This window comes from Raphanus sativus, chromosome 6, assembly GCF_000801105.2.
Source record: "Raphanus sativus cultivar WK10039 chromosome 6, ASM80110v3, whole genome shotgun sequence".
Lineage (NCBI taxonomy): Eukaryota > Viridiplantae > Streptophyta > Magnoliopsida > Brassicales > Brassicaceae > Raphanus > Raphanus sativus.
The window spans coordinates 8,175,586-8,202,427 of record NC_079516.1 but is presented as its reverse complement, the minus strand read 5'-3'; the positions used below and the strand labels follow the sequence as shown (position 1 = coordinate 8,202,427).

The following is a 26,842-nucleotide window of genomic DNA, read 5'->3' as shown; positions in this document are numbered from 1 at the left end:
ATTTCATTTAAATAAAATATTTGTTAAAAATCGGAACTGTTGATTAAATTCATTTTTTCTTTGTTTCAATGTACAGATCATAGCTATATGGTGGATTCAACATTATTTCCCTTAATTAATATGTAGAGCAACAATGAAATGATAGAACATATGAATAGAATCCAAGTTTCAACAATAGCAAAGGTAAAGTTAAAGACGTTTACGTATTAGGTCTGGAAAATCGTAGAAAAGGTTAAAGACGAAGGTGTATTGATCATTTTATTTTCATTAAAGCTAAAAGTAATATAATGTCAAAAATACACTTTACTACATTCGATCCAGGATATGTAGGATTTTTGCACGAGACACAGACCACTAGACGAGGCTGCAGGTAATTGTACCCAAAAAAATGTATTATATATATAGAACTTGTTAGTTTTGTTTGGACTGTAATTTTGTATTGTGATCTAATTGGTATGTATCTATAAATATATGAATTTTAGTATTAACTTCTTTCATAAACATGTATTATATAAAAGATTGAATTATATGTATAAAATATGTTATTATACATATAAAATTATAAAAATTCTTCTCTGCATACTTTCTGATTTTTTCTGCTTTTTCAATAAATCGTTAACCAGTATGAACCGTACACATAGCGTCTAACGAGTTTCTGAACAAGGCCTAAAACCAAACCATAAATCCCAAGTTTCTAAATTATAACCCAAATTCTAAAATTACTTTTGTAAGAGTTAAGCCGATATCTTCATTTGTCATGTATATAAATGGTGTTATCTACTACTATGTCAGATTACATTAGCAACAAAGAAAAAAAAAACTATTGTCGAAGATGAACTATGCGTCCAAAAGATAAAATATTATCTTTCGTCCGTTTTCCCCCTTTTTGCTTCTAGTTCACATCACAGTGTTCACTAAAAAAACAAAGAACATAGTTTGGTACGAATGTGGAAGAATCTTTGGTCCTTTGTTATTGACTATAAAATTTCCAAGTCAATATTCGATTCTTAACGTTCAATAGAGTCTTTATTTATATGCTTTTGCATATTGAGTCCGTCAACTTTTAACACGAATGCACACGAAAACAACATCTTCATGCTATCGCTTTTCTAATCTGGTTTACTGTGTGTGTTTTTTTTCCTACAAAGCGTTTTTTTGTGTGTTAGCGGCTGAAATATCAAAGGCTTTAAGTCTGTCGTCAACTAACGTCTTTGTTTATTTGTCTTGTATCACTTTAAACGTTAGAAAATTAAGACGTACCATTCCAATTGTATAAAATATTTTAACATTTTGAAGCTAAAAGACTTGTGCTCTCGACTCACATATTTCAAGTAAAAGCCTAATTAAAAACCAAGATAAATATCAACACACATAAATTGTTTAGTTTACATAAACCTTAAACATTAAAATGCCTAAGGGATTGTTATGTTGGACATAATTTTGTGTGAATCCAAAATATTTCTTGATAAACAATTTATTTAATGCTAATTTTGTGAAAATATAGCTTTCAAACCTTGTTTTAGCCGAACATTTTATTAGGTGGTTAACTTTTTCGCGGTAAACAGAACATATGTCTTCAGCTATAAGTAACCCATGGTATTCCGCCACAGTCTACCAACTTTAGTATCATATCTTTCCACTTTCCAACAAATCTTTCTCGCGTACGTTTCTCATGTTTAGGCAATCTTTTCAAAATATGCGAATATATTATGTATATAACTTGAAATATTTCTTCTACGTTTCTCATGTTTAGCCAATCTTTTCAAAATATGCGAATATATTATGTATATAACTTGGAATATTTCTTCTTTTGCTTTCTCTTTAGTTTTTTCTTGACGAACAATATATAACGTATACAGAAATGTAACGAGGATATTGCTAAGTACGAGATCCTAAGAAATCAACTAAATGGTGGTTGAGACTTGAAACTTCAGACACTCGAGACTTGAAACTTGAGAGACTTGAGACATTTACTCCCCATTGGCCATGGAAATTCGGGTTTCCATTTCCCAAAGTTAGTTTTTAAAGTACAATAAGTAAAAAAAATGAGTATGTTTTTTTGCATATATCCGTAGAAATTTCTCTAAGCTTGACAATGAGCTTCGTCAGGAAGGAAGTTACTGCTTAACAACAAGTATACGTCAAGGAAGAAATAATAATAGATCCGAAACGTAAGTTGTGGATAAATAAGATCTTTATAATCTATATATGGTCTAGAAAAATATATGATATAGCTTTATGAGAAAATTTGTTGAAACATTTTTAAAAATGTCTACAAAATACAGGTGAGAACCAAAAGTAAAGCACATTACGTACCAAGAACAAACCAGTGTATATATAACATTAACATAATATGGTTTTTCATATAAATGTGATACCTTATTGTGAGTTTCTGGAAGCCACTATAAAGTCAGTTGGATGTTGTATTCGATCATTTCGTGGTTCTTAACTTTTTAAATTTAGTTTGTGATCCACATATGAAATGCAATGACACTTATATTTTAAGTTGTGAACTCAAATCAGGATGGCCGTTATTACATTTTGAGATGAATTCGAATTCCACACGGTTCAAACTCCTTTTTTTTGTGTTCAAACTCTACGAATGGTAAATTAAATATGCTGGAGATTTAATTAGATATCATTATCAACAATTCCTTAATCGCTAACCAGAGAATACATATCTTATATGTGCAGTATAAGTAGGCATGTCGATGTACCAATGCGCCGACTTTCCCTTTATTGAAACGGATGTTAGATACTAAACCTAAACGCGGACCATACGCGATTACGTATCATGCTGCGTATCCAGTAATGTGAAACTATCATATATTATATAGTATTACAAACAACACGATATCATGTTGATTGTTGACCGTCACATTTAAATAAAACAGGTCAAGATCATTAAACAGTTCAGATCCACACTAGTCACGAACAGATCCTTTATCTGTAAAGCTCGTGGATAACACGTGTGTCCCTGAAAAAACTCGAAACGGTTACTTTGGACATTTGCTCCGAAACTTCACCTCGGACCAAATCGTTTATTCTTTATTATTTACGTTTTTTAATTAATAAAATTTAATTTATTATGCTTTACGTTAATAGTTTTGAACTTTATCTAATTTCAGTTGTTTTAATTGATTTATTGAGCTAAGTTTTAGGCAACAATTTGGTGAAGTAACTTTCGTTAGCATTACTAGGAAACTTCGTGGATGATCACCAACCGACCCGTGAACTAGCTCTTATAAAAGCAAGGTTGCATTGACATTGTTCCATCAGATTTTGCCTTCATATTCAATCCATCGCTTTCATAGAGAAATTTACAGCTTCCAGTTAATTTTTTCTTCAATTCGGTTTAGATAATACCACAATATGTCAACAAACGTTTCTTCCCGCGCAGAGAAGAACAATTTGGTGGGCGTCGAGTTTCTTCTGGAACTCCCCAAAACCCTAAGCAAAACAAACAAGAAATGGCAACTAGCATTCATCAAGATCTACTGCTCAAGAACTCTCCTCAACTGCGCCAAACACACCATTGGAAAACCCGGTTTGTTTCCTCGTTCCCTTTCTTATACCGCCATTGATCTCGACCATCCTCAAGAAGATCATCATAAAGACTTCGAGATCGATCAAGAAACCCTAAACGATCTCGTCAAGAACAAGAACCAAGAGAAACTCCAGTCTCTTGGTGGCTCTAACGGCTTAGTGTCAGCTCTCAAGACAAACACACGTCTAGGGATCAACGAAGAAGCTGATGAGATTCAACTCAGGCGTTCAGCGTTCGGGTCCAACACTTACACTAGACCACCATCCAAGAGCCTCATCCATTTCGTGATCGAAGCGTTCAAAGACCTCACGATTCTCATCCTTCTCGGTTGCGCAACGCTCTCTCTCGGGTTCGGTATCAAAGAGCACGGGTTAAAAGAAGGATGGTACGATGGAGGGAGCATATTCGTAGCGGTTTTCTTGGTGGTAGCTGTCTCAGCTGTCAGCAACTTCAGACAGAACAGACAGTTCGACAAACTCTCCAAAGTAAGTAGCAACATCAAGATCGATGTCGTTAGAAACGGACGTCGTCAAGAGATTTCGATCTTTGACATCGTAGTTGGAGATATCATTTGTTTAAACATCGGAGATCAAGTTCCAGCGGATGGAGTGTTCGTCGAAGGACATTCATTACACGTCGACGAATCAAGCATGACAGGAGAAAGCGATCACGTCGAGGTGAATCTAAACGGGAACACATTCTTGTTCTCCGGTACTAAAGTCGCTGATGGGTTCGGTAAAATGGTGGTTACTTCCGTTGGGATGAACACGGCTTGGGGACAAATGATGAGTCACATCTCACGCGACACAAACGAGCAAACTCCATTGCAAACTCGCCTCGACAAACTTACTTCTTCAATAGGTAAAGTCGGTCTACTCGTAGCGTTCTTGGTTCTTCTTGTTCTCTTAATCCGTTACTTCACGGGAAGCACTAAGGACGAGAGCGGGAAACGCGAGTATAACGGTAAGAATACGAAAAGCGATGAGATCGTGAACGCGGTGGTCGAGATGGTTGCGGCTGCGGTTACGATTATAGTGGTTGCGATACCTGAAGGGTTACCGTTAGCCGTGACATTAACATTAGCGTATTCGATGAAGAGAATGATGAAAGATCAAGCTATGGTGAGAAAGCTCTCTGCTTGCGAGACAATGGGCTCTGCTACTACTATCTGTACCGATAAAACCGGTACTCTGACGCTTAACCAAATGAAAGTAACCGATTCCTGGTTCGGTTTAGAATCAGGTAAAGCTTCTACTCTATCGAGGAAAGTTGTTGAGTTGTTTCATCAAGGAGTTGCAATGAACACTACAGGGAGTGTGTTTAAGGCTAAAGGATCATCATCATCTGAGTATGAATTCTCCGGTAGTCCGACGGAGAAAGCGATCTTAAGCTGGGCGGTGGAGGAGCTGAAGATGGATATGGAGGAAGTGAATAGAGAGCACGACGTTGTTCACGTTGAAGCTTTTAACTCGGAGAAGAAGAGAAGTGGTGTGTTAATGAAGAAGAAGGGAGAGAATAATAATAACGTTGTTCATTGGAAAGGAGCTGCTGAGAAGATTCTAGCTATGTGTTCTACATACTACGACGGTTCTGGAACCGTGAAAGAGATTCAATACGACGATCAGATTCAGTTCGAGCAGATTATTCAATCTATGGCGGCTAAATCCCTACGTTGCATCGCCTTTGCTTACTCAGAAGATAACGATGGAGAAAGGAAGAAGCTAAAAGAAGAGAAGCTGAGCTTACTCGGAATCGTGGGGATCAAAGATCCGTGCAGACCGGGAGTCAAGAAAGCCGTCGAGGACTGCCAATTCGCCGGAGTGAACATCAAAATGATCACCGGAGACAACATATTCACGGCGAGAGCAATCGCGGTGGAGTGCGGGATCTTAACACCGGGAGACGAGACGAACGAAGACGCTGTATTAGAAGGAGAGACGTTTCGAAGCTACACACAGCAGGAGCGGTTAGAGAAGGTGGAGAGGATCAAAGTGATGGCGAGATCGTCGCCGTTCGATAAACTCCTGATGGTGAAATGCCTCAAGGAGCTAGGTCACGTCGTGGCGGTTACGGGAGACGGGACGAACGACGCGCCGGCTTTGAAGGAAGCGGACATCGGACTCTCGATGGGGATCCAGGGGACGGAGGTGGCGAAGGAGAGCTCCGATATCGTGATCCTCGACGATAACTTCGCCTCCGTCGCGACGGTTTTGAAGTGGGGGAGGTGCGTTTACAACAACATCCAGAAGTTCATCCAGTTTCAGCTAACCGTCAACGTGGCGGCGCTGGTGATCAATTTCGTGGCGGCGGTTTCGGCGGGGGAGGTTCCGTTGACGGCGGTTCAGTTGCTTTGGGTGAATCTGATCATGGACACGCTCGGCGCGTTGGCTTTGGCTACGGAGAAACCGACTAACGATTTAATGAAGAATAAACCGGTCGGTCGAACCGCTCCGTTGATTACGAATGTTATGTGGAGGAATCTGTTGGCTCAGGCGTTTTATCAGATCAGCGTGCTGTTGGTGCTTCAGTTTCGAGGGAGGTCGATCTTTGACGTTACGGAGAGAGTGAAGAACACTTTGATATTCAATACGTTTGTGTTGTGTCAGGTGTTTAATGAGTTTAACGCGAGGAGTCTTGAGAAGAAGAATGTTTTCAAAGGGTTGCACAAGAATAGGCTCTTCGTTGGGATTATAGTGGTGACTGTGGTCTTGCAGGTTGTGATGGTTGAGTTTCTGAAGAGGTTTGCTGATACTGAGAGACTGAACTGGGGACAATGGGGAGTTTGCTTGGCGATCGCGGCTGCGTCGTGGCCGATTGGATGGTTGGTGAAGTCTGTTCCGGTGCCTGAGAAGCACTTCTTTAGCTACCTGAAATGGAAGAAGAGATCTTGAGAAGCTCTGAAATTGATTTGTAAATGGGTTTAAGTATTTGTTTTTTTTTAATTCTTATCTGATTTGAATAAACATTGTAAAGGTTTTATTTATTTATTTAATTATTTATTTACATAGCGTTATATATATAATCAGATTACAAATTATTTTAGAACGGGCCAAGATTGATTCCTTCAAGACTGGCTAAAGCAATGAACTCCTTCTCTGCCTCTTTCCACTGGATATCAAGCACAACGAAACGAACCGTGGAACCGATCTGAATCCGGGACATGTTCTCGTTCACGAACAACGGGTTTCCTTGTCCAACGTAGTCGTAACCAGGCATCTTATAATGTGATAAGTAAACGTTTTCACAAGGGCCGCATCTCAAGAAGACACCGGACTTGTGCACCTTGTGAACCACACCACGAACGATCTCACCTTTGAACATCTTGAAGGTGATCCCGCTGAAAACAACGGGGAAGACAATCTCGCCAGTGGTTTCTCTGATTCTCCCCTCGCCTATTTCCTCCAAGCTTTTGAGTGCTATGAAGTAGCCGACATCTTTGGTTGCTTTCTTGGAAGCAAAGGCATCTAGTAAGCGAGTGAGAACAGCTGTTTGGATCATGTGGCCGTTGGGGTCCATTGCTTCAGCTGGTATGATGACATTCCATGGCAATTTGACTTTGATGAACATTTTTTTTTCCAGTCTGTAACTGTGAAACAATCAAATACAAATCACAAAAAAAGAGTTGTTGCAATTCCTGAGTCAAACATAATAATTACATATAAAAGATTATGCATTATTCTTTCTTTTTTTGTAAGCATCTAAAGATTCATTTTTCAAGTTTTCTTTCAGACATTTCAACGAACAGTTTGCATTCATGTAAACATGCAAGCGAAACACAAAAAAAATGCGGCAGAATCAAGAGTCATGTAAACAAAAAATAATCACAAACGTTCCGCACTTGACCTTTATTTTTGTTTACCGGAAGCTTAGCCAAATCTTGAATCCTGAAACGTATTCATAAACCCCTAGACCGAGTCTATGTGTAAAAATACATATTGCAAAATCAAAAGATCTATTAGGTTCTACCTTGACTTTCCCGGAAAGACAAGATTAGAAGCTACAATGAAACGATCCGGCGAGCAGACACAGAGTTCTTCGCTTTCGAGAGTATCGACCAACTGTCCTCTGTATCGAAATGACATAAAGACCTCTCGTTTCCAAAATTATAGGCCTATGAAGGCCCATTTATACATATGGGCTAATACAAATAGCTCTGTATAGACCCATTAATACAAGATGGACGACTCATGCATTTATATGGAAAGTTGCATCGAAATTGTTGTATTCACATAAGCATGCTCATAATATTTCAATTTTAAAAAATTTAATTTAAAACTTTAAAAACAATATCAAAAGTAAGAAAAATAATAAAAAAGCTTAGTCTAGCCAGCTAAACAATTTTTTTGTTAGCTTATCTAAGCAAAAAATGATAAGAATAAAAATAAAAATCAATAAGTTTCTACGATTAAAGTACACTTATTCATAAAGAAAATTCCCTAACTCTAAAAATAGATAATCTTGACAGACTTATCGGGACGAGCCAATGCAGCTTTTAACTCTTCAAGACTAGAAATCTCCTTAACATCACCTCCAGATTCCATGTTTAGAACTACTTCCCTGCGAGATTGCTTCAGTGCAACTTGAGCTTGACACAAAGATTTAGCAATGACTTTATCGTATGGTAGTGCCTCATGTACTATCTCATAATCTCTCACTGCTTCAGCCCATTTTTCCAGCTACAGTTTCACATGAAAAAAGCTTAAGAACAAGTCGAAGAAAAAAACAAAACTAATACACTATCAATATTTTACCTTGCTGGATGACAGAGCCCTTTGAACCAATTCAACATTTTTCTTGAAAATTTTAATTTCAGTATTATGTGGCTCGATCTCTAAAGCTTTGGCTGCATACTCGGCTGCATCATCGTACCTGCAAGAATTCATCATATGAGCTCTTTACTATATTTATCCAACATAACAATAAATAAGTAACCAGTCAACAAGTGTAGTAATGAATCTCACCTTTCTAGAGCAAAGTTTAGTTGTGATTCGACAAAATATAAGTAGGCTCTACATAGCATACCCAAAAAAAACCGAGTCTGTGGCTGTGAGAAAGAGGAGGGGAGTGGTTCAACTTTGAGGGCAGCTGCTCTTAGTGCTGTTTGATGAGCCTCACCAACCCGGCTGAGTTTTAGTAGTGCTTCAACTCTACATATATCTAGCTGCAGTTGTGAGATAAGTAAAACAATGTGTTTAATTCTTATCCTCATCAGGGCATCCGCATTGTGAGTTTCTCACTTAAAGTATTATTGCTTTTGGTGAAAATTACCTCAGGCCACGCATAAGGTTTTAAGCTTCCTGGACTCGAAGGATAACCTATTGCGTTCAAAAGATTATTCCATTCACCGCGTCTTCTTGCAGCAAGACAATTGTTCAAGTTAACTTTTACTCGTTTAACCCACTCCAAGTCGTATTTATTATATGACGCTTCCTCCACAAGTTTCATCGCTTCATCGACGTAACCTAAACTGCAACCGAATCAAAGACTAAAAATGATTAGATATAATATCTCTTTCAAAATAAATAAATATATGTAGAAACAAATCAGTTTACCTAAGAAGAGACATGCCTAAACCGTGACGAGCCTGTGCAGATTGTGGATCCAGCTTTATGGCCTCTTCCCACTGGTTCAGAGCTTCCTCAGTACGCCCCAATTTCGACAATGCAGCTGCTCGATTACTGAGATAAGTTACATTCTTCGGTGAGAGCTCTATTGCTCGATCATAGAACTCCAAAGCCTCTCTGTAACGCCGTGTGTTGAACATCTTTTCCCCCCTAGAGTTGATTTTTTTTGGATCTGGAATAGGAGCAGGCGAAGGCATTGGCTTAGAAGTAGGGAAGATCCTACGTAACCAACCAAAGTGGCTGCGATGGGTAAAGCTATTTGGTAGACCGGAAAGGAGATTTTCTTGTACAAGATCGGGATGGTTATTATCTTTCGTACTCAATGAGTCATGAGTATTGTCGGAAACACTGTCAATTTCGGGTACGAGTTCATTGGGCTTCAGCATTACCTCTCTGCAAAATTACAAATAGAAAGATAGACAATAACGAGCTCATGAATCCCAAACTTTTCCTTAGGTAAGAAAAATTAATTAGTTGTTGCGTTTGAGTCTAGAGAGAAAGAGTCTTATATAAGTAGCTATGACAGTGGAAAACATTACGAGACAAGTTTGTTCAACAACCTCAAAATCTATGAAAATTGTCTCGTCAACTGATCATAAATCGAGTTTAGCTGGGTTATATAAGCAAATTAAGCAACATAAGTTTTTTTTGTTGGTGAACATGTTCTATCGAAAATTGCAACACATCTCAGATAAATATTGACTTACTTCATTGTAGTTTATTCTCCTCTTCGCCAATAAGAAAGCAGAATATGGGAACTTTCCCTGGAATACAAAAGACCCTTCGTTCTACTCTGTTTCTTGAGGTGCGTTGTTAGCGTGTATTCCACATACTCGTCAGGTTAGGGTTTTATAACCCATATAGTTTAGGTCAAGGTTTTTTTCTTAAACATAATTTGATGACATATTGTAACTAAGCCCAAATATTAAACAGAAAAGTTGAGGCCTAAATGTGGTATGGTGATAACTCTTATTATGAACTAGATATGGACCTATGCGTTGCACGGATTTTATTTAATATTTTAATTCAAGAACACATAAAAAGATTGGAAATATTTTTCTCACGTTAGTTCTTCGATTTTCAGTATATATTGGTGACATTTTAATAACAATAATTTGTTTTCATACATAATTTTTTATTGATATTTTATTTTAATATTAATGGTATTTTAAATAGTACATTGATATTTTTATTTTTTAATATATACTTCACTTTTTATTATTTTTCAAAATAATATTAGCTATAGTTAATTGAAATATATAAAACTGTGAATTCTCTATATTGTTTATATTGTGTAAGACAAACTAAAAACGACACAATTAAAAATATTAATATTACATAACTCAATAAGTTTTATCAATAGTCAGCTAAGTATCGAATATATTTCTAGATAAAACATCATATTTATTTACTTTAACATTCATGGTGTGACTTTAACATCTTTTTCTATATACAATATTTTGTAAAACACTACTGTCGCTATGTTTTAAAAATTTGAAGTTCTCCAATTGTAGTGACTCTTGATAGTGCGACATATAATTGTAAGACTAGACTTGACAAATATACCAAATTCTTAAGCTTTGACCTTAACTTTGGTTGATAGTCATTTCATAGAACACTATTATAGAAAATTGAAGTCTTTTCATTTTGAAAGGTCATCTTGCATATGTCGGTATGAGACTTATTCTAGGAATACAAATCTGTTTTCCACATAACTTCCGGTTAGGATTTCGGCTTCAATATTCATGTTGTATAGGCGAGTTATTCATAACATTATTCTATTGGAAAGTCTTCCTTTTTGATTTAAATTCCTTAATAGCATGACCTACAACAATCTATTGGAAAGTCGTTCTCTTTGATTTAATTTTCATAGTAGCATGATCTACAACAACATAACCAATTTTTATATGTTGATAAGAATAAACACACATAATCATAATCACATATAAGCATAATAGTCACATTAACTTAGTCACAATAGCATAACAGCTGGACAAAATATCCGTAAATTTTGATTTTATCTGTGATTTTATCTGTTTCGATTTGAACCAAAATTCCAAATATATGTAACTCTACGAAGCAAAAAAAATACTTATATGTAATATCTGTAAGAAACAAAGCAAATCACAAAATACTAATATTATTAAGAATGAATATCTGATATGATCCGTTATATGAATACATATACATGCATGTAAAGACATATATATATATATAATTTATATAAATATTATATTGTATATAAGTTTTATAGTACTTTTTAATAAATTTATTAAGTTATTTATTAGAATTTTAAAAGTAATAAATTTTTATTTTTGTAATAAAATGTTATTATTATTGTATCTTATTTTTGGAATTTATGATTTATTTACTAATTTTAATTTATTTTTGCGGAACGAATCGGATATTCGGTCGAAAATCTAAAATTATCTGAATATCTGGACCACCGAATATCCGTGTGGCTACATATACAATTGGATCAAATAATTGATTATTATAACAAAATGGATCGGATTAGAATATCTCCAAAAATCCTGATATCCGATTCATGTTCACCACTACATCTATATGTACAAACGGTTAAGTATAACTGTAACAATAACTAATGTATAACAGCATGACAATTATATTCTTTTTAGAAAAAGTTCAACATCAGTTTAATGTGAAATGTGAAGATCAAGATATCTAGTTATTTCCTCATGTGACACCAAAAAAAAAAAAGATAACACACGAAGATTTGAAAGAACATGCAAGAAAACTCACCAGATATTTTTCTTGCTCAATCCTGCAAAAAATTACTTTTTAAAACACAAATTGTTTTTATTATCTTCCTATATATTTTATTAATCATAAGATATTTTAACAAATGTCAAAATTTTATAAGGAAAATTAATATCAAATAATCTTTTACAATTATCTTTTTTTTGGATTTTGGAAAAGGAAAATTAGTATTAAATAAGTTATTTTACAAACTTCTCTTCTTTAAGATTTGTAAAAAGGAAATTTTATTAATATTACTATTAAATAATTTTAAAATTAAATTTTACAATTAAATATTTTTTAAAATTAAATTTTACTATTAAATTTACGAAAATTATTTCTTCAATTTCTTTTAATTTTATTAGTATATATATTTTTAATCATGAGATATTCTAACACAACTTCAAAATATTAAAATAAAAATTACTATCAAATAATATTTCTAAAAGAATATTATTAAGTAATTTTTAAATTTTCTTTTTTACTATTAAATAATTTCAAAATTCGTTTTTGTTTTTATTTTCTTAGTATATATTGTTTTAATCATGATATATTCTAAAACATGTCGCATTATTAAAAAAAGAAATTACTATTAAATAATATTTTGTTTAACATTTTTAAAATGGAAATTTATTATATAATTAATTTCACCAAAAATCGTTTTTATTATCTTATATATTTATTTTAAATTATGAAGTAGTTTAACACATATCACAATTTTAAATATATAACTGTCATGTGTCACAATCAAATTAATTAACAACTTTGAAGAATTAAGTTTCCTATTAAGTAATTTTAGAATATTATTAAGTATTTTTAAAAAAATTCCTTTTTACTATTAAATCAATTTTAAAATTAATTTATTTCAAAATTCGTTTTTTGTTATCTTAGTATATATATTTTATATCATTATAATTTTTAACCTCTTTAAAAATATTTAAAGGAAAATTACTATCAAATAATTATTTGCAACTATGTTTTGTTTAGGATTTTAAAATGGAAAATTACTATTAGATATAATTAATTTTACTTTTTAACAAAATTTGTTTTTGTTATTATCTTAATATATATATTTTAATTATAATATAGATTAATACATGTCGCAATCTTCAAAAATTTAATGACACGTGTCGCGATCATGTTAGTTAATAACTTTGAAGAACCAAGCTTTATATACTAAGATTTTAAAATGAAAAATTACTATTCGATATACTTACAATTGCTTTTTAACAAAATCTGTTTTTGTTATTATCTTAATATATATTTTTAATTATAATATAAATTAATACATGTCGCAATCTTAAAAATTTTAATGACACGTGTAGCGATCATATTAATTAGTAACTTTGAAGAAACAAGCTTTATATAATAAGATTATGTAATAAGCAGATTCTTCGTTCAAAGCTGGATTGTCTGTTCAAAGGTGGATTGCCTCTTCATTATTGATCTCTATAATATTATTTGAAAAATGAGTTTCCGGTTAATTATAGAGACACCCTTAATAAATATCATACCTAATTTATATTGACAATTAAATTTATAATTTAGTTTCCTTTTATATATTTATTTCCAAATAGCATAATTAATAAAAGATAAATATTCAGATAATAAAAACGAAAATTGTATTTACAAAAAAGGAAAGAAAACATATTTTATATATATTGTGATTTCCTAAAAAGGAAAGTTCACAGAAAAATAGTTTTGATTTTAAAATAATCATCTTTCTAAAAAATCATATTAAACATCATAATATATATATATATATTAAAATTAATAAAATGTTTTGTTTATATCAGTCTATTTTCTCAGATTATTTTTAAAAATAATTTAAATATCATATACTAAGATATAATTGATGAACTAGAGATATTTTATAATTTCTACTATTAAGATATTAAGATATCATTTTAAATAATTTATTTTTGTTAAATTTTTTAAGGCTTAATATTTTTTTATTTTTATTTATTTATACAGCATACCTATGATTAGAATACATAAACCAATATGAATTTTTATGGTTATGATTATTTTTAATATTTTAATTTATATTTTATACATCTAAATTATAGAGTTACATAGAATTCACACACAAAAAAAATACTTTGTAAATAATGATATCATTTTATAAGTTTAAAATTTTATTGGTAATGTTCATTTATAAAACTTCGTACTTATCATCATTTCAGTGTTTTTGTACTATTCCTACAAACACACAAATATCAAATAATACAAAATAACTTATGATGGTATATACAAATAATTAAGATGAAGAACTGAATTAATGCAATAAATAAAAATAATAAAATTTAGTTCAACCTGAAAAGTAATTATGCACTGATGTGACGAGATATGTATAACTCAATATAATCCAAAAAGTGAAATACTCTAATTTTTATGATGAAAATCAAAAGAATAAGTGCAAAAAAAAAAAAATTAATCAAAATTTTAGTCTATTTCAGCGGAAAAAAAAATACTGTGGTTAAATTTGGAGAAGTAAATACAGTTCAATATATCAAATAATAACCAAATCGACTAAATATGTTATACATTCAAATTACATGTCTAATTAAAATAATAGAATATTATTTAAAATAAAACATATGTATAAATTACAAAAGGATCAAATTAAAACTAGAATATTTATGATATATATTTTAAATATTTATGTCCGAGCATGAACATGAGAAAATCACCTAGTGTTAAATTAATTAAAAATATATTAAAAATACACAATATATATTATGGATTCCTTTAAAGAATATATATATTTCGTTTATCCGGAGAGAAACAGTGGACCAGCTATTAGATGGACTGGTAAAAAATCTACTATATGTACCAAGTGTCTTCGATAGAGGAAGTAGAGTCCAATGGGGACGCAGACGATAGGCTGATGATCTAAAATCGGTATTTGGTCAGAAAATTATGACGAAATACCGATGATTATCAAATTTTGTATTTCCTCAGTATTTTGTCAGTATTTTCCTACAAAATGTTTGTCCGAATATCCGTCAGGTTGTTAAGCTTAACCTACAAACTAAATATATTAGCCTGCCGTGCCAAGAATATTATTAGTGTATCGTAAAGAAACTGCGTAAGCGTTTTCCCAAAGGAATCCAATGTTTATCCTTTTTTGAACGATAGCATACTTATGTAGCTGTGAATCTGGATGGTGCCAATTGTCACTAACACAAATTATTAGGTTACATAATCACACATTTCGTAAAACAGTTGCATTTAATGATTTATATGTCAGATAATTGGCCTTTTTCCTGCAGAAGGAAAAGTAACGGTTGGCAAAAATTGAATGTAATACGGAATAGATTCATACATTTTGGTGTAAATATATCCTCAAATGTAATTATATACATAAGGACGAAAGTGATTGTAACTGACGAACAACAACCATTAAAGGAAAGTTTGACAGAGACGAAAGCAACTTGAAATCTCATTTATAAATTAGACAAATTAAAAGGAGAGAAAAATGTACATTTGGTGGAGCTTTCCCATACAAATAGAAAAGCCAAAATTTTAAAACCCATCAACTGAATCATATCATCCCTAAAATAGACGTACCTATATTTGATGACGATGGATGATGATATGTACTGATAATCTTATGATTCTTTTGTACTTACTATACTCTATATGTTTAGTAAGGCATGAGGTCAACTGAAATCGCGTATATAGCTGTGATTTACAACTGAAATAGTGATTCTAAACTTGAAACAATTATATTAACTAGTTTTAATGGTAGGTTTTATACATGGAAGGGGACCATCTGCCACCCATTTCCAGCAATGTAACAGTAAAATTGACATATATATACGCTTCTTTAGTGTATAATTTATTGTTCACTGTTTTCTTTAAAGTTTAATTTGAACCACTCTTTAATTTCTCTCGTCACTCACCATGTTTAAAATGAAGTTTTCAAAACACAAATCTTGGATCCATGAAGGCATTCAAATCCTATCAAAACATGTCAGTTATTTTATGCTAATCTAAAAGACTAAAGCCTAGCTAGCCTTACTTTTGCTCAGCAGTCAGCAGTATAAACCGCTGCATTATACTAGTTACTTTGCATATTTCTGGTTGATCTAAAACAATTAGGATCCAAACGTCGATTAAGCTCCTGGAAGCGACTAACTCCATAATTCTCTAGTTATATAGGTTCCCGAAGAGATGTCTAAAGATTGTGTAAATTGAGTTTCAACTTCCCAGAAACCCTGAACTATTAGGGTATAATTTAATTAAAAACCAGAAAGTCTTTTCTTAGAACAGTTATAGTGAAAAGAAGTTGGAAGTCTCTCTTGAGATCCCAAAAAGGTAAATCCAGATTTTCATATCAATTTTCTATGAGTTGGATAAATTTGATCTTTTATGTAGTTGTGCAACTCTATAACCCTAAAAATATTACAGAATCTCGGAGTCCATATGAACAACAAATACAAATGTAGAAAATGAAAAATTCAGATGAACAGAAATATAACCACACAAAAAGAGAGATCTCTCAATTAAGTAAGGTAAAAAGAGAAACACAGGTCATTTGAATTCAAACACCAAAATATAGAAATCAACCCTAGCTACTGTGAAATCTGAGATGGGAATCAAAGATGAAAATTAGGGTTTAAGGGTGCGATAGTCAACGGGTGAAACTGCAAACATGATCTAATCTACACTCATCTCTTTCCATCGTCATGAAAACAAACGGAGAAAGAAAGTTAATTAGATCATGCTGGCAGCTTCATCAGATGCCTGTGCACCGTCACTTCACCGAATCAGATCAAGAAAAACTAAAAAAAAAAGAGAAAGATATAGATCAAATTTTCTGTATCTAGGGTTTTTCTAGTGTAATTGGTTTTATCATTTGAGAAGAAGACGGTCTTTATATAGAAGAGAGAGGAGAACATGAAGGAGGTTTAGGTTGGCTATCAAAGATGAAATATATTTTACAGGGGTCACTTGTACAATTAAATAAAAGTATGTGGGTCGAATGTGAAAACGAGTGACAAACAAAAGGCGTTAAAGAGAAGTGGTCCAAAGTAGAACCGTGAATAAATTGAATAATGTCACGCCGATTCTCCGAGCCTCATGCACTTCTTCTCTCTTACAGAGACAGATTAGCTTTGTGTGTTGTATTTACTTGCTTCTTCTGTAACTCTATTAATTACTTCTACATATTATGATGGGGACCCTTTTCTCTCTTTCTTTATTTTCTCTTTAGCCGTTAGTTCCAATAAGTAATACTAATAATAATGTTCTAATCAATACTGTTTATTATTTTATTAGTGTTCTGAAAAATGTTTGTTGATCGGATTTTCCGTGAAATTTCTACCACTTTGACTTACTAATTAGAACTTTGAAATTTCATGTCTCTTTAATCTATAAGAAATCAGTGTAAAATCGGAGATCTATAAGTTAATTATAAAAGGTTAACTGATTAGTAGGTCAGTCAATTTCAAAATTACAATTATGTGATTACGAGAAGACTAGGCAGTTTGTACCGCATGAGATACATCGGTCTGTTTGTACTTTTCAATTTAACTAGTTTGAACAATATGGGTTCGAATGCATTAATTTTATTAAACATTTGGTATAATATGTTCAAAACCGCGAAATATAATTTCAATGCCGAAGATAAAAATAAAAACAAATCATCTTGGCTTATTCAATTGATTATAGACTTCATTAATTTGACTCATCATCATGAGGTTTATATAGTTGTCAAAATATTCCGACGCGGGGGACACCCTTCGTTATGATTCATCTTCAATATAATTAAGAAATAGTGACTTTAATTAAGACACAAGCCATGAAAAAGTGAAGTTAACACATGCATAAAGTATAACCTACGGAAACTCTTTAGGCTATAATAGGTGAAGCATTATACTTTTTGGCTTCTATAAGCTCATCGTGCATGGCTGCTACTTTATAAGCCTCTCATTTCATTGTATACCTGTAACCTGTGTAATGCCATTGTTTTTTTTCTTGTTCAACTTGTAATGCCATTGTATACTTACAAATTTTGTAGCAAGAGTTCACAATTGCTTTTCTAATCAAGAAAAAGATCATAAATACCACTTTTATGTTTTATTTTCAAATATCACGAAATATTTTTCAAAAGAAAGTATAACGGATGTAGTGACAACTATTTACAAGTGATTTAAAGCTCTTTGAAAAATTATAAACTTGCTTTTATGCATGATAAGTTAAGAAGATGTATATAAGCTATAGTATTTCGTAGGGAGAAACTTATGATGGTATTTGAATGTAATCATTAATTACCAATACATGTGAGATCTAATTGAGCTCATATATATATATGATCTATCTTAAGTGCATATATTACTAGCAGTGCTGGACCAACATTTGGTACTGCCCCAATCAAAATTTAAAACTATGCCCTTCTACATATTCTATCGAAATTGCAGAACAGTAAAAGATAATGTAAATATTCATTAGAAAAATTAAAACCCACAATCTATTTAGAAAATCATTGATATTATATACACCTATTATTAAAAATATAATTTTACTAACATTTTTTCTACAAAATCATTATTTAGAATCATATAGTCAATTATTTCAACCATAACCATTTTAATTAATAATGTTACTAATTCATTTAATTTTTCTGATAACATGGAAGACCGCAAATAAATCTTTATTAGCATCAATTTCGAAATTTTTTTTTCAACTGTGGCGACTATACCGAAACGGTCAACAATATACGATAAAAAAAATAATGTGTTTCAAATTTTTTTTTAGACATTGATTATCGAAGAATCTTTAGTTCTTTAAACAAATCATCACTAATTATATTTGAAAGCTTAACATTCTTTAAAGAAATTTCCAGATTCAAACATAATGCCCTCAAAATATCTTTATTTGCATCTATTAATTTTTTTTTAAATAAACAAAAATCCAAAAACAAATTCATAATTTTGGAATTGTTCAAATATAAATTCAAGAGAAATTAGAACTAAAGAGAAATTAGAACTAGAGCTTTAACAAATTTTATTCTAACTAAAATGTCTAGTAAATTATATTTTTAATAAGAAAACCTACAAGATTTATTTACTTATAAATACAACTAACTTTTTTTTTAAATAATATGCCCCACTAATTTGGATGCCCTAATACTTTGTTTGGATGGCTTGTCCTTTGGGCCGGTCGTGATTACTAGACATACTTATTGACTCAAGTGCCAGTTTTTGTCACAAAAATACTTAAGTAAACAATATAACCGTACAGAAACCACGCTGAGTTACGAACTGCACATTCATTACAACAAATTGGCTCTTGTAATCTACTATTATGCCAACACCCCTGGTATTAACTGAAATTAATAGCGATAGATGTTACATGAACTTTTTTTTTTTTTACATATAGAAGGTGTAATAAAATAAAGGATGTGAAATTGATGTTATTTTATTATTTATTGCTGTACAAGTATAGAGAGTGAATTGAATAATAGAACAACTTTCCTAAAAAGATTCCTTATCACTAACAATGGGATGATACCATTTCTATGCAAAAATTACCCAAAATTCGACAGGTTCTGGGCAAGCTGTTGGTTTTGTGACAGCTACGCGATATTGCAAGATATTGAAAATTATTGATATGGACAATCTTTGATAAAGACCCGTTGTTATTGGGTAGAGAGATAATAAGGCAAAACTTTTGATTGGTTTAGAAGTTTTCTTTTCCATTGTTCCTTTTTAAGGTTTTTAATTTGGTACCAATAACTCAACAATACTAACTGCAAAATTAAAGGATAAATAAATGTACTCGTATCAGCTTCGCTCCAGTTGAAGTAAAATATCAGGTTAGTTTTGTCATGCTCCGACTGTGGCGAAACCAATAAATCCGGTGACCCGATAAATAATCATATTTGAAATTTTAAAAATATATATTATTTAAAAATCTAAACCTGCGATTTTTTTTAAAGGAAATTCAGTTATTAGTTGAACCATCAGCCGAACCAATGAATGACTTTTATTTCTTTTCTTTTAAAGTTTTTAATTTCGTTATTAAAGTTGATTTTCTATTTCAATCAAAAAATTTAGTGTTTATTTTTTAGTTCTTTTTTCTGCACCATGTCTTTTTCTGTTGTCACATATACTCTATATCTTCTTAGTTTTGTTGAACTTTCTGATATTTTACCATAAATAGTATTTATTTGTCACATATACTATGTCTCTGATTTTTTACATTTTGATGAAGATCTCACTATATCATCTAAAACATAAAATGAATGATGATAAGGATTTTTTTAATATTAAATTTTATTTTGACTAATCAAAGAATGAAAAACATTAACAAAGGAAGAGAAAGTAAAACTAAATCTGTATGATATGTTTTGTTTGGGATCTAATTAGTAAAACACATGACTTCATCAAAGCATATAAACTTCCAGCCAACAATGAATAAACCCAGCCAACTTATGGTTTCACCTGAACTTCAGAAAAGAAATCCTACTGCAGATTGTTTTATCAATCTGCCTTATAATCGCTTATGTAATTAACCAAGGGCCATGATGTCTACGAGGGTTACATTCCTTCCAAACAAGATATAAAGTGCTATGAAATACCAGTCGCCAGAGAATAACATCCAGCTTGTTTTGATTTCGTCTTAGGATAGATGTCACTGTAAAAGTCCAGTATGGAGATGCAGAAGCGCCCAGAAAGTAACTGTTAGAGTAGTCCAGATAGTGAATGTGATAGGACAAGCGAAAACATGTGGTTCCTGCTTTTTTCCCGCTCTCCACAGAACATACAACCTTGTGTAATTTCCCATTTCCGCATATGAACTCTTGTGGATAATATATCCTTGAATGCCAACCAAAAATGAAAGCATGGTGTGATACTCCTTGCGTAAACCAAACGAGTAGATGCCCTGAGACTTCAGGTCCTCGAACTCTAATCTGATCCCATGTTCTCGCAGTTGAGAAGTGATTTCCTGTAGTCCTCCTCATTATGCATCCATAAGATATCGTCTCTTCCCTTAATTGCATCCGGTTTCTGAGCATTCTCAATAGCAATATAAACTTCACCAAATACCCTCCAGCCTCGACTCCTCATTGCCCACACCTCATTTGTACACACTTCAGCAACTCGATCTTGGCCAGGGATGCCAAGATACCTCATATCCAAATTTCATGTGGCTTCAATAATACTTCCAGTGCCTAACCAATTATATAACCAGAAAAAGTCGAAACACTACTTCTAATTTCACAATGCATAAACCTTAATGCTCCAGGTCAAAGTTTAACCAATTTACGCCAAATTCATGATTCCTTATTGGTATCCTTTACATCCCAAAATGATCCTCCACCCAATAGTTCTGCTTAAACCCATGCAATCCAAAGAGATTCCGACATAGAGAATAATCGCCATATAAGACCCGAAGCAAACGCCCTTGATGTTTCTATAAGTTTCCAAATCCGCAATCCACCTTCACACTTAGGTAAACAAAGATCATTCCAAGAAAATTTGGTCTTATGATGAGTATTTGGCGAGCCAGACCACAAAAATGCACTGCACAGACTTTCAATTTCATCCAAACAAGCCATTGGCAAGATAAAAGTTGTACGCCAAAAGTTAATGACACTTTAAAATAAAAATATAAAATAAACAAAAAAATAGTAAATGGAAAAGAAGAAAATTAATATTATTAACGCCGTCTACACTAAACCTCAAATCTTAAATTAAACCTTAAACCTTAAACACTAAACCCTAAATTCTAAGATAACTCCTAAACCATTGGGTAAACTCTAAACTCTTAGATAAATCTTGAACCCAAGTCGTAAACACTAAGGGGGGTGTATTGAATTAAGAGTTTGAAGTGATTTGTATTAAAATGATAAATCCACTCTTATTCAAACATAGATTTTAAAAAACACTTTAAAATCCAGTGTTATTGAACTTGACATTTTATAAAACACTCTGAAATCCACTGTTATTGAACAAAATTTAAGTTAGTGATTTTAAAGTGTTTTAAGTGTTTCTAGAGTGTTTGATGGGAGTTCTTTAGTTATAAAAATAAAAATACAAATCCCACTGTTTTAGATGAGATTTCAGAGTGTTTTAACAAAAACCACACCAAACCCTCTAATTCTCCTCCAATCATCTAAAAACTCATTAAAAATCAAATCATTTTAGGGGGATATATTCAATTTAACATTTGATGTGATTTGATTTTTAATGGAGTTTTAGATGATTTTAATAAGTTGCGGAAATTTAGGTGGGTTTTGTTAAACTACTCTATAATATCACCTAAAACAATGAGATTTGAGTTTTAATTTTTTTAACTAAGAAACTCCACCCAAACACCCTAAAATCACCTCAAAACTTTAAAATCTCACAACTTAAAATATTTTCAATAACACTGGATTTCAGAGTACTTTACGAAATGTCAAGTTCAATAACAGTGGATTTTAAATGAGTTTTTAAAATTCATGTTTGAATAACAGTGGATTTGTTATTTTAATACAAATCACCTGAAACTCTCAGTTGAATACACCCCCTTAGATTTAACCAAGAATTTATGATTTACCTAAAAATTTATAATTTAGTTTTTAGTGTTTAGGGCATGGGTTTATGATTTATTCAAGAGTTTAAAGTTTATTCAATGATGTAGAGTTTATCCAAGAGTTTAGGGGTTACCTAAGATTTTAGGGTTTAAGATTTGGTTTATGATATAGGGTTTAGTGTAGTCGGCGTTAATAATATTAATTTTCTTCTTTTCGAACTATTATTATTATTTAGTTTATTTTATATCTTTTTAATTTCAAAAGTAAATACTAAATATCTTGTTTATTTTAAAAAAACTGTATATAAAATGAGACAGTGTAATTGGTTGGTGAACCTTTAGTTTCACCGTAGGGGTGAACCCAAGAATAACTCTCGAAACAAAGTACTAAAACTAAAACCCACCAAACTACTATTCTTAAGTTAGTAATTTTTAATAAATTATGAATTCAGAAACTTTCCACTAAATATATTATTTTAATATGTATTCAATTACAGTACTTTGCATCAAATTACCTATTTATGATGATTTTATGTTAATCATAGTCGCAACTTTTTTTGATAAAAACTATTTACATTTTTATGGTTTATAGCTACTAAGCTTGTTGTCGATGGTTGCTAATTTTTTTTTTGCAGTTTTAGCGGTTGAATTATCATAATAATTACATCTCTTTCTCTTAAACTTTTATTAAGCAAGAAATCTTTTTGCGGTTGCGGGTGTAAAAGTATGTGGATGGAGATGGTTGTTGCTACACAATGTTTAAAAACTGTTGCGTTTGCGGAATATTTATGACTTGTAGATTATGAGAAATTACAGCGATTTAATTATAAATTAACAATATTATTATAACATTAAAATATATATAAAACATACTATTGTAATAAAATATAATAATTATTAATATAATATGATTAAAATAATATTATTTTTATTTATTTAATTTTTAAATTATTTGAAAGTTCTAATTTTAATAATCTTTTGAATATTTATATTAAAAATTTTAAAGAATATTTTGTTTCGTCTTAATACATATGTATATCTTTATATATATATATATAAATTTAAAATAATTCTAATGAATAGTTAGTTTAATTTTTATAAAATATATTCTGATACTGTTTGTTAATTTAAATTATTATAAAATGTGTATATATTTTTATTTATAATATTTTCATTTTTTAATTTTAAAATTTTAAAATATTTTTCAAAATTAATTTTATATTTGTTTATCCACCCACAACCTCTGCAACCGCAAACGTTATATGGAACAAATTTTTGATTTAAAAGATTTGAATGATCTGTAACGGTTTATATGATTGTTTCGAAACACTGTCAACTGTTACCGATCACACAAACTGAGTTTTTGGATAGCGGGGAAACCAGTCACCCGAAGTCTCATCGACATCTGTTGCATGGAATAATTCTAAAATTTCAAAGGATGCATTTTAGAAGCAAATTGTGATATTATTTTGGTATTACGTTGTATATATGCCCTGAAAAGAGGGGAAATTTTCAGTCTGTGTTCAAAGTATGTTGTAAAATATTTTGTTACATATCATATATAGAAAAGGGCTAAATTAACATACTTTTAAAAGTTAATATGATTTTTTTTGAGAAAAAACTATCAAGGATTGCGACTTTTGAGTTTATATTTTTTTTTTGAGAAAAAAACACTTGAGGGTATATTGTTTGCAAACTTCTTTGAAAAGTTTGGATTTCCATGAAGAACACACACATCCCGGCTTTCGTAGCTAATCATCACAAATTAATATATGTTATTCTTATTTTCGTCATTAAAAATAAAATGATAGTACAGTTTTTCGTCGGTTCATCTATATATGTAACTAATAAATATGTTGCAAATTCAGATCTGTGATAAATTTCCGTATATATATATATATATGTAAAAGAGAATACATGGGAAGAGTTAAAAAAGAAGAAGCATGCTTTAACCAACAGCTTTATACAAACGTATCACCCACATTACTATACTGCGACTGCTGCGTAAATTGGATGAGAGAGACATACAGATATTGTGAATTTGTGATGATGAATCGATGTCGGTGATAAATTGATGATGATGGCTCCGGTATTGGTAGCCTAAGAGTTGTAGCTAACTAGGAGCCTAGGACCTTGGGTATATTATACACATTGGTGTCTTTGTAACTGTGCACGTACGTAGAACATGACGTTTACTAAAACACGACGTTTGGTGAGTCGTTGCGGGGTTAGTGAATTTGCAAGTGGGGCTGAGTCTGTGTAATAGGGGATGCAACATGAAAATGGTCCCCTTCTGTTTTTCTAATAAGAAAAAAGCTAGTGTTTACTGAGAAGGAAACATCCCATTTATAGATTCACACCCATAAAATGCAAACTTCTCCTTTATTTTATTTATTTTTGGTCATCTTATTTTGTTTTCTTTTACTATATGGTATTACATCGAGATACTTTGACATTGTGAAATGTACTGTGGATAGATTGTGTGCTTTGGGCAGGCACTCTGGCAAATTTATAAACCCTAATTTGACTAATCTTTCCAAACCAAAAGCACCATACAATTCTCATGCCTTGATATATCGCGTATTAATTTGTATATTAGCCCATGTCAAATCTTCATGTGTGTCCTTAGCAAAAAAAAATCTTCATGTGTGCATAGCCAAATCGTATACTCTCTAATCAGACGGTAGAATTCTTAAGAAAAGTTAATTTTTTTTGAAGTCATAGCAAAGGATGGAGGTATATAAAGGAATTGCATGTCATATGCTAAGTGAAAGAGAAAAATAATTTGTACATAAATATATCATATATAAAGTATTATTTTATGAAAGAGTTTATATATAAATGGTTCTTTTGTAATCCACTTCTTTTGATTCGAGAGATTCGTTGAGTGTCCATGTGCTCTTTCAATCGACCCTATTCTGTATGTATCTAGCCAACCACATTTCACATGTACGGTTACAATGTAGAGCTTATATAATTTCATTTTAATATAACCACAAAATTGAGTCAAAAGAAGATATGATCATAGTAATATGCATACATATAGATCATATTTAACGAAAGCAAAGTTATTTATTAGGCAATTCTCTCAAATAACACTTTTAAGTTTTTGTCACAAAATAACACTTAAAAATAAAATGACATAAATAACCTCTTTTTATTATGAAAATTTTAATATTTATTTTTTATTTTAAAAAATTTGAAACTCTATCCTCAAAACACTACTCATTAACTCTAACCCTAAGTCTAGATTAGTTAATCTTTGGATATAATATTTACCCTTAAAAAAACTATTTTAGTCATTTTCTTCTTTAAAATCTATTTTTATAAAAATAAACTAAAGAAATATCTAAAAAAAATTCTCTTATTTATTTGGCAAAAAAGCAAGAGGAAGCTTTGAATTTTCTAGGTGTTGAAGTTAACCAGGGACATCTATACCAATTGTTCTTCCAGAGTATATTATGAGAGTAAGGTTGAATATGTACGCTAGAAGGAGGGGTTGCAGAGGACGTGGTACTTTGGAGAGGGAAACATGATGTTTATAAACCTCAGTTCTACATGGAACCACCTAGCCACAGGCGAAAAGGTGTCTTGGCACGGAATTTGGTTCGGTCATGCCACTCCAAAATTTAGATTCTGCACATGGCTTGCTATATGTAACCGTCTTACCACAGGAGACTCGATTACAAGTATTGATGGTAACTGTGTGTTCTGTAATCAATATTTGGAGACTCGAAATCATTTTTTCTTTGAGTGTAGTTACGTTTCACTCTTATGGCATAAGTTGATAAGTGAGATCATGGGGAACAACTATACGGAGGAGTGGAATGCCATTCTGGTTTTTATGTCTCAGCTAAAACTTTCGGGAGTTAAAACTTCCTATTTCGTTATGTTTTTCAGTCGGCAGTGTATATGGTTTGGTGAGAAAGAAATTCAAGAAAACATGGAGGATAACCCTCGGCCTCTAGAGAACCTCTTTAGAACAATCAATAAGCTGATCAAGTACAGAGTTATGTTTCTAAAGACTCAAGATAGAAGATTGGACAGAGCCTTTCAAGTCTAGATAGCTTTTGTAGGAATTTAAATTAGATTTTTTTTTCTTTATTTGAAAAAAGTAAAAAATAAAGTAGCAACTGCTGTAACAATATGTTTTTTCTTTGAATCTATCTATACTATTATTTGCGAAGTAAAATTTTGGATTCGAGCTCTCACGTTAAAAGTTAGAGTGGTTAATATCGTTTATACCCTTAATGAATAAAATATGTAAATTAACTCCAAAATAAAAACGAATTTAAATGATTAATAATAATAATAATAATAGTAATAATAATAATAAGAATTATCTGAAACCTAATATATATTTTAAAAATAAAATATGATA

The 26,842-nt window shown here is 31.6% G+C and overlaps 4 protein-coding genes across 7 annotated transcripts; 1 reads left to right on the top strand and 3 right to left on the bottom strand.

Annotated features, from left to right (window-relative positions):
* Positions 1-2,909: 2,909 nt before the first annotated feature.
* On the top strand, positions 2,910-6,550 carry LOC108813033 (putative calcium-transporting ATPase 13, plasma membrane-type). The gene has a single exon (XM_018585458.2). The coding sequence runs from the start codon at positions 3,373-3,375 to the stop codon at positions 6,436-6,438; it is 3,066 nt and encodes a 1,021-aa protein (XP_018440960.1). The 5' UTR covers positions 2,910-3,372; the 3' UTR covers positions 6,439-6,550.
* On the bottom strand, positions 6,501-7,653 carry LOC108813034 (DNA-directed RNA polymerase IV subunit 7). Of its 4 annotated transcripts, XM_018585460.2 has the most exons (3): positions 7,514-7,623; positions 7,391-7,431; positions 6,501-7,133 (listed from the first exon to the last, which is right to left on the bottom strand). In XM_018585460.2, the coding sequence occupies exon 3, from the start codon at positions 7,112-7,114 to the stop codon at positions 6,587-6,589; it is 528 nt and encodes a 175-aa protein (XP_018440962.2). In that variant the 5' UTR covers positions 7,115-7,133; positions 7,391-7,431; positions 7,514-7,623; the 3' UTR covers positions 6,501-6,586. The 4 variants fall into 4 exon arrangements, with proteins under 4 accessions (XP_018440962.2, XP_018440961.2, XP_056844936.1 ...); XM_018585459.2 differs by lacking the exon at positions 7,391-7,431 and having other exon boundaries at positions 7,514-7,653; XM_056988956.1 differs by having other exon boundaries at positions 6,501-7,127; positions 7,391-7,627.
* Positions 7,654-7,970: 317 nt separating this feature from the next.
* On the bottom strand, positions 7,971-9,000 carry LOC108807739 (TPR repeat-containing thioredoxin TTL2-like). The gene is made up of 4 exons (XM_018579986.2): positions 8,816-9,000; positions 8,509-8,708; positions 8,299-8,416; positions 7,971-8,223 (listed from the first exon to the last, which is right to left on the bottom strand). Exons 1-4 carry the CDS (start codon positions 8,990-8,992, stop codon positions 7,990-7,992), a joined length of 729 nt encoding a protein of 242 aa, XP_018435488.2. The 5' UTR covers positions 8,993-9,000; the 3' UTR covers positions 7,971-7,989.
* Positions 9,001-9,095: 95 nt separating this feature from the next.
* Positions 9,096-10,032, bottom strand: LOC130495490 (TPR repeat-containing thioredoxin TTL2-like). The gene is made up of 2 exons (XM_056986894.1): positions 9,879-10,032; positions 9,096-9,564 (listed from the first exon to the last, which is right to left on the bottom strand). Exons 1-2 carry the CDS (start codon positions 9,881-9,883, stop codon positions 9,096-9,098), a joined length of 474 nt encoding a protein of 157 aa, XP_056842874.1. The 5' UTR covers positions 9,884-10,032.
* Positions 10,033-26,842: the final 16,810 nt, after the last annotated feature.

Excerpts from the sequence above, each read along its gene's own strand:
- LOC108807739 (XM_018579986.2), bottom strand. The coding sequence starts at position 8,992 with ATGAAACTTGTGGAGGAAGCGTCATATAATAAATACGACTTGGAGTGG. Across the intron at positions 8,709-8,815 it reads AACCTTATGCGTGGCCTGAG|CTAGATATATGTAGAGTTGA; the intron begins GTAATTTTCACC and ends TCACAACTGCAG. Across the intron at positions 8,224-8,298 it reads GGGCTCTGTCATCCAGCAAG|CTGGAAAAATGGGCTGAAGC; the intron begins GTAAAATATTGA and ends GTGAAACTGTAG.
- LOC108813033 (XM_018585458.2), top strand. The coding sequence starts at position 3,373 with ATGTCAACAAACGTTTCTTCCCGCGCAGAGAAGAACAATTTGGTGGGC.
- LOC108813034 (XM_018585459.2), bottom strand. The coding sequence starts at position 7,629 with ATGTCATTTCGATACAGAGGACAGTTGGTCGATACTCTCGAAAGCGAA. Across the intron at positions 7,134-7,513 it reads GTCTTTCCGGGAAAGTCAAG|TTACAGACTGGAAAAAAAAA; the intron begins GTAGAACCTAAT and ends ATTGTTTCACAG.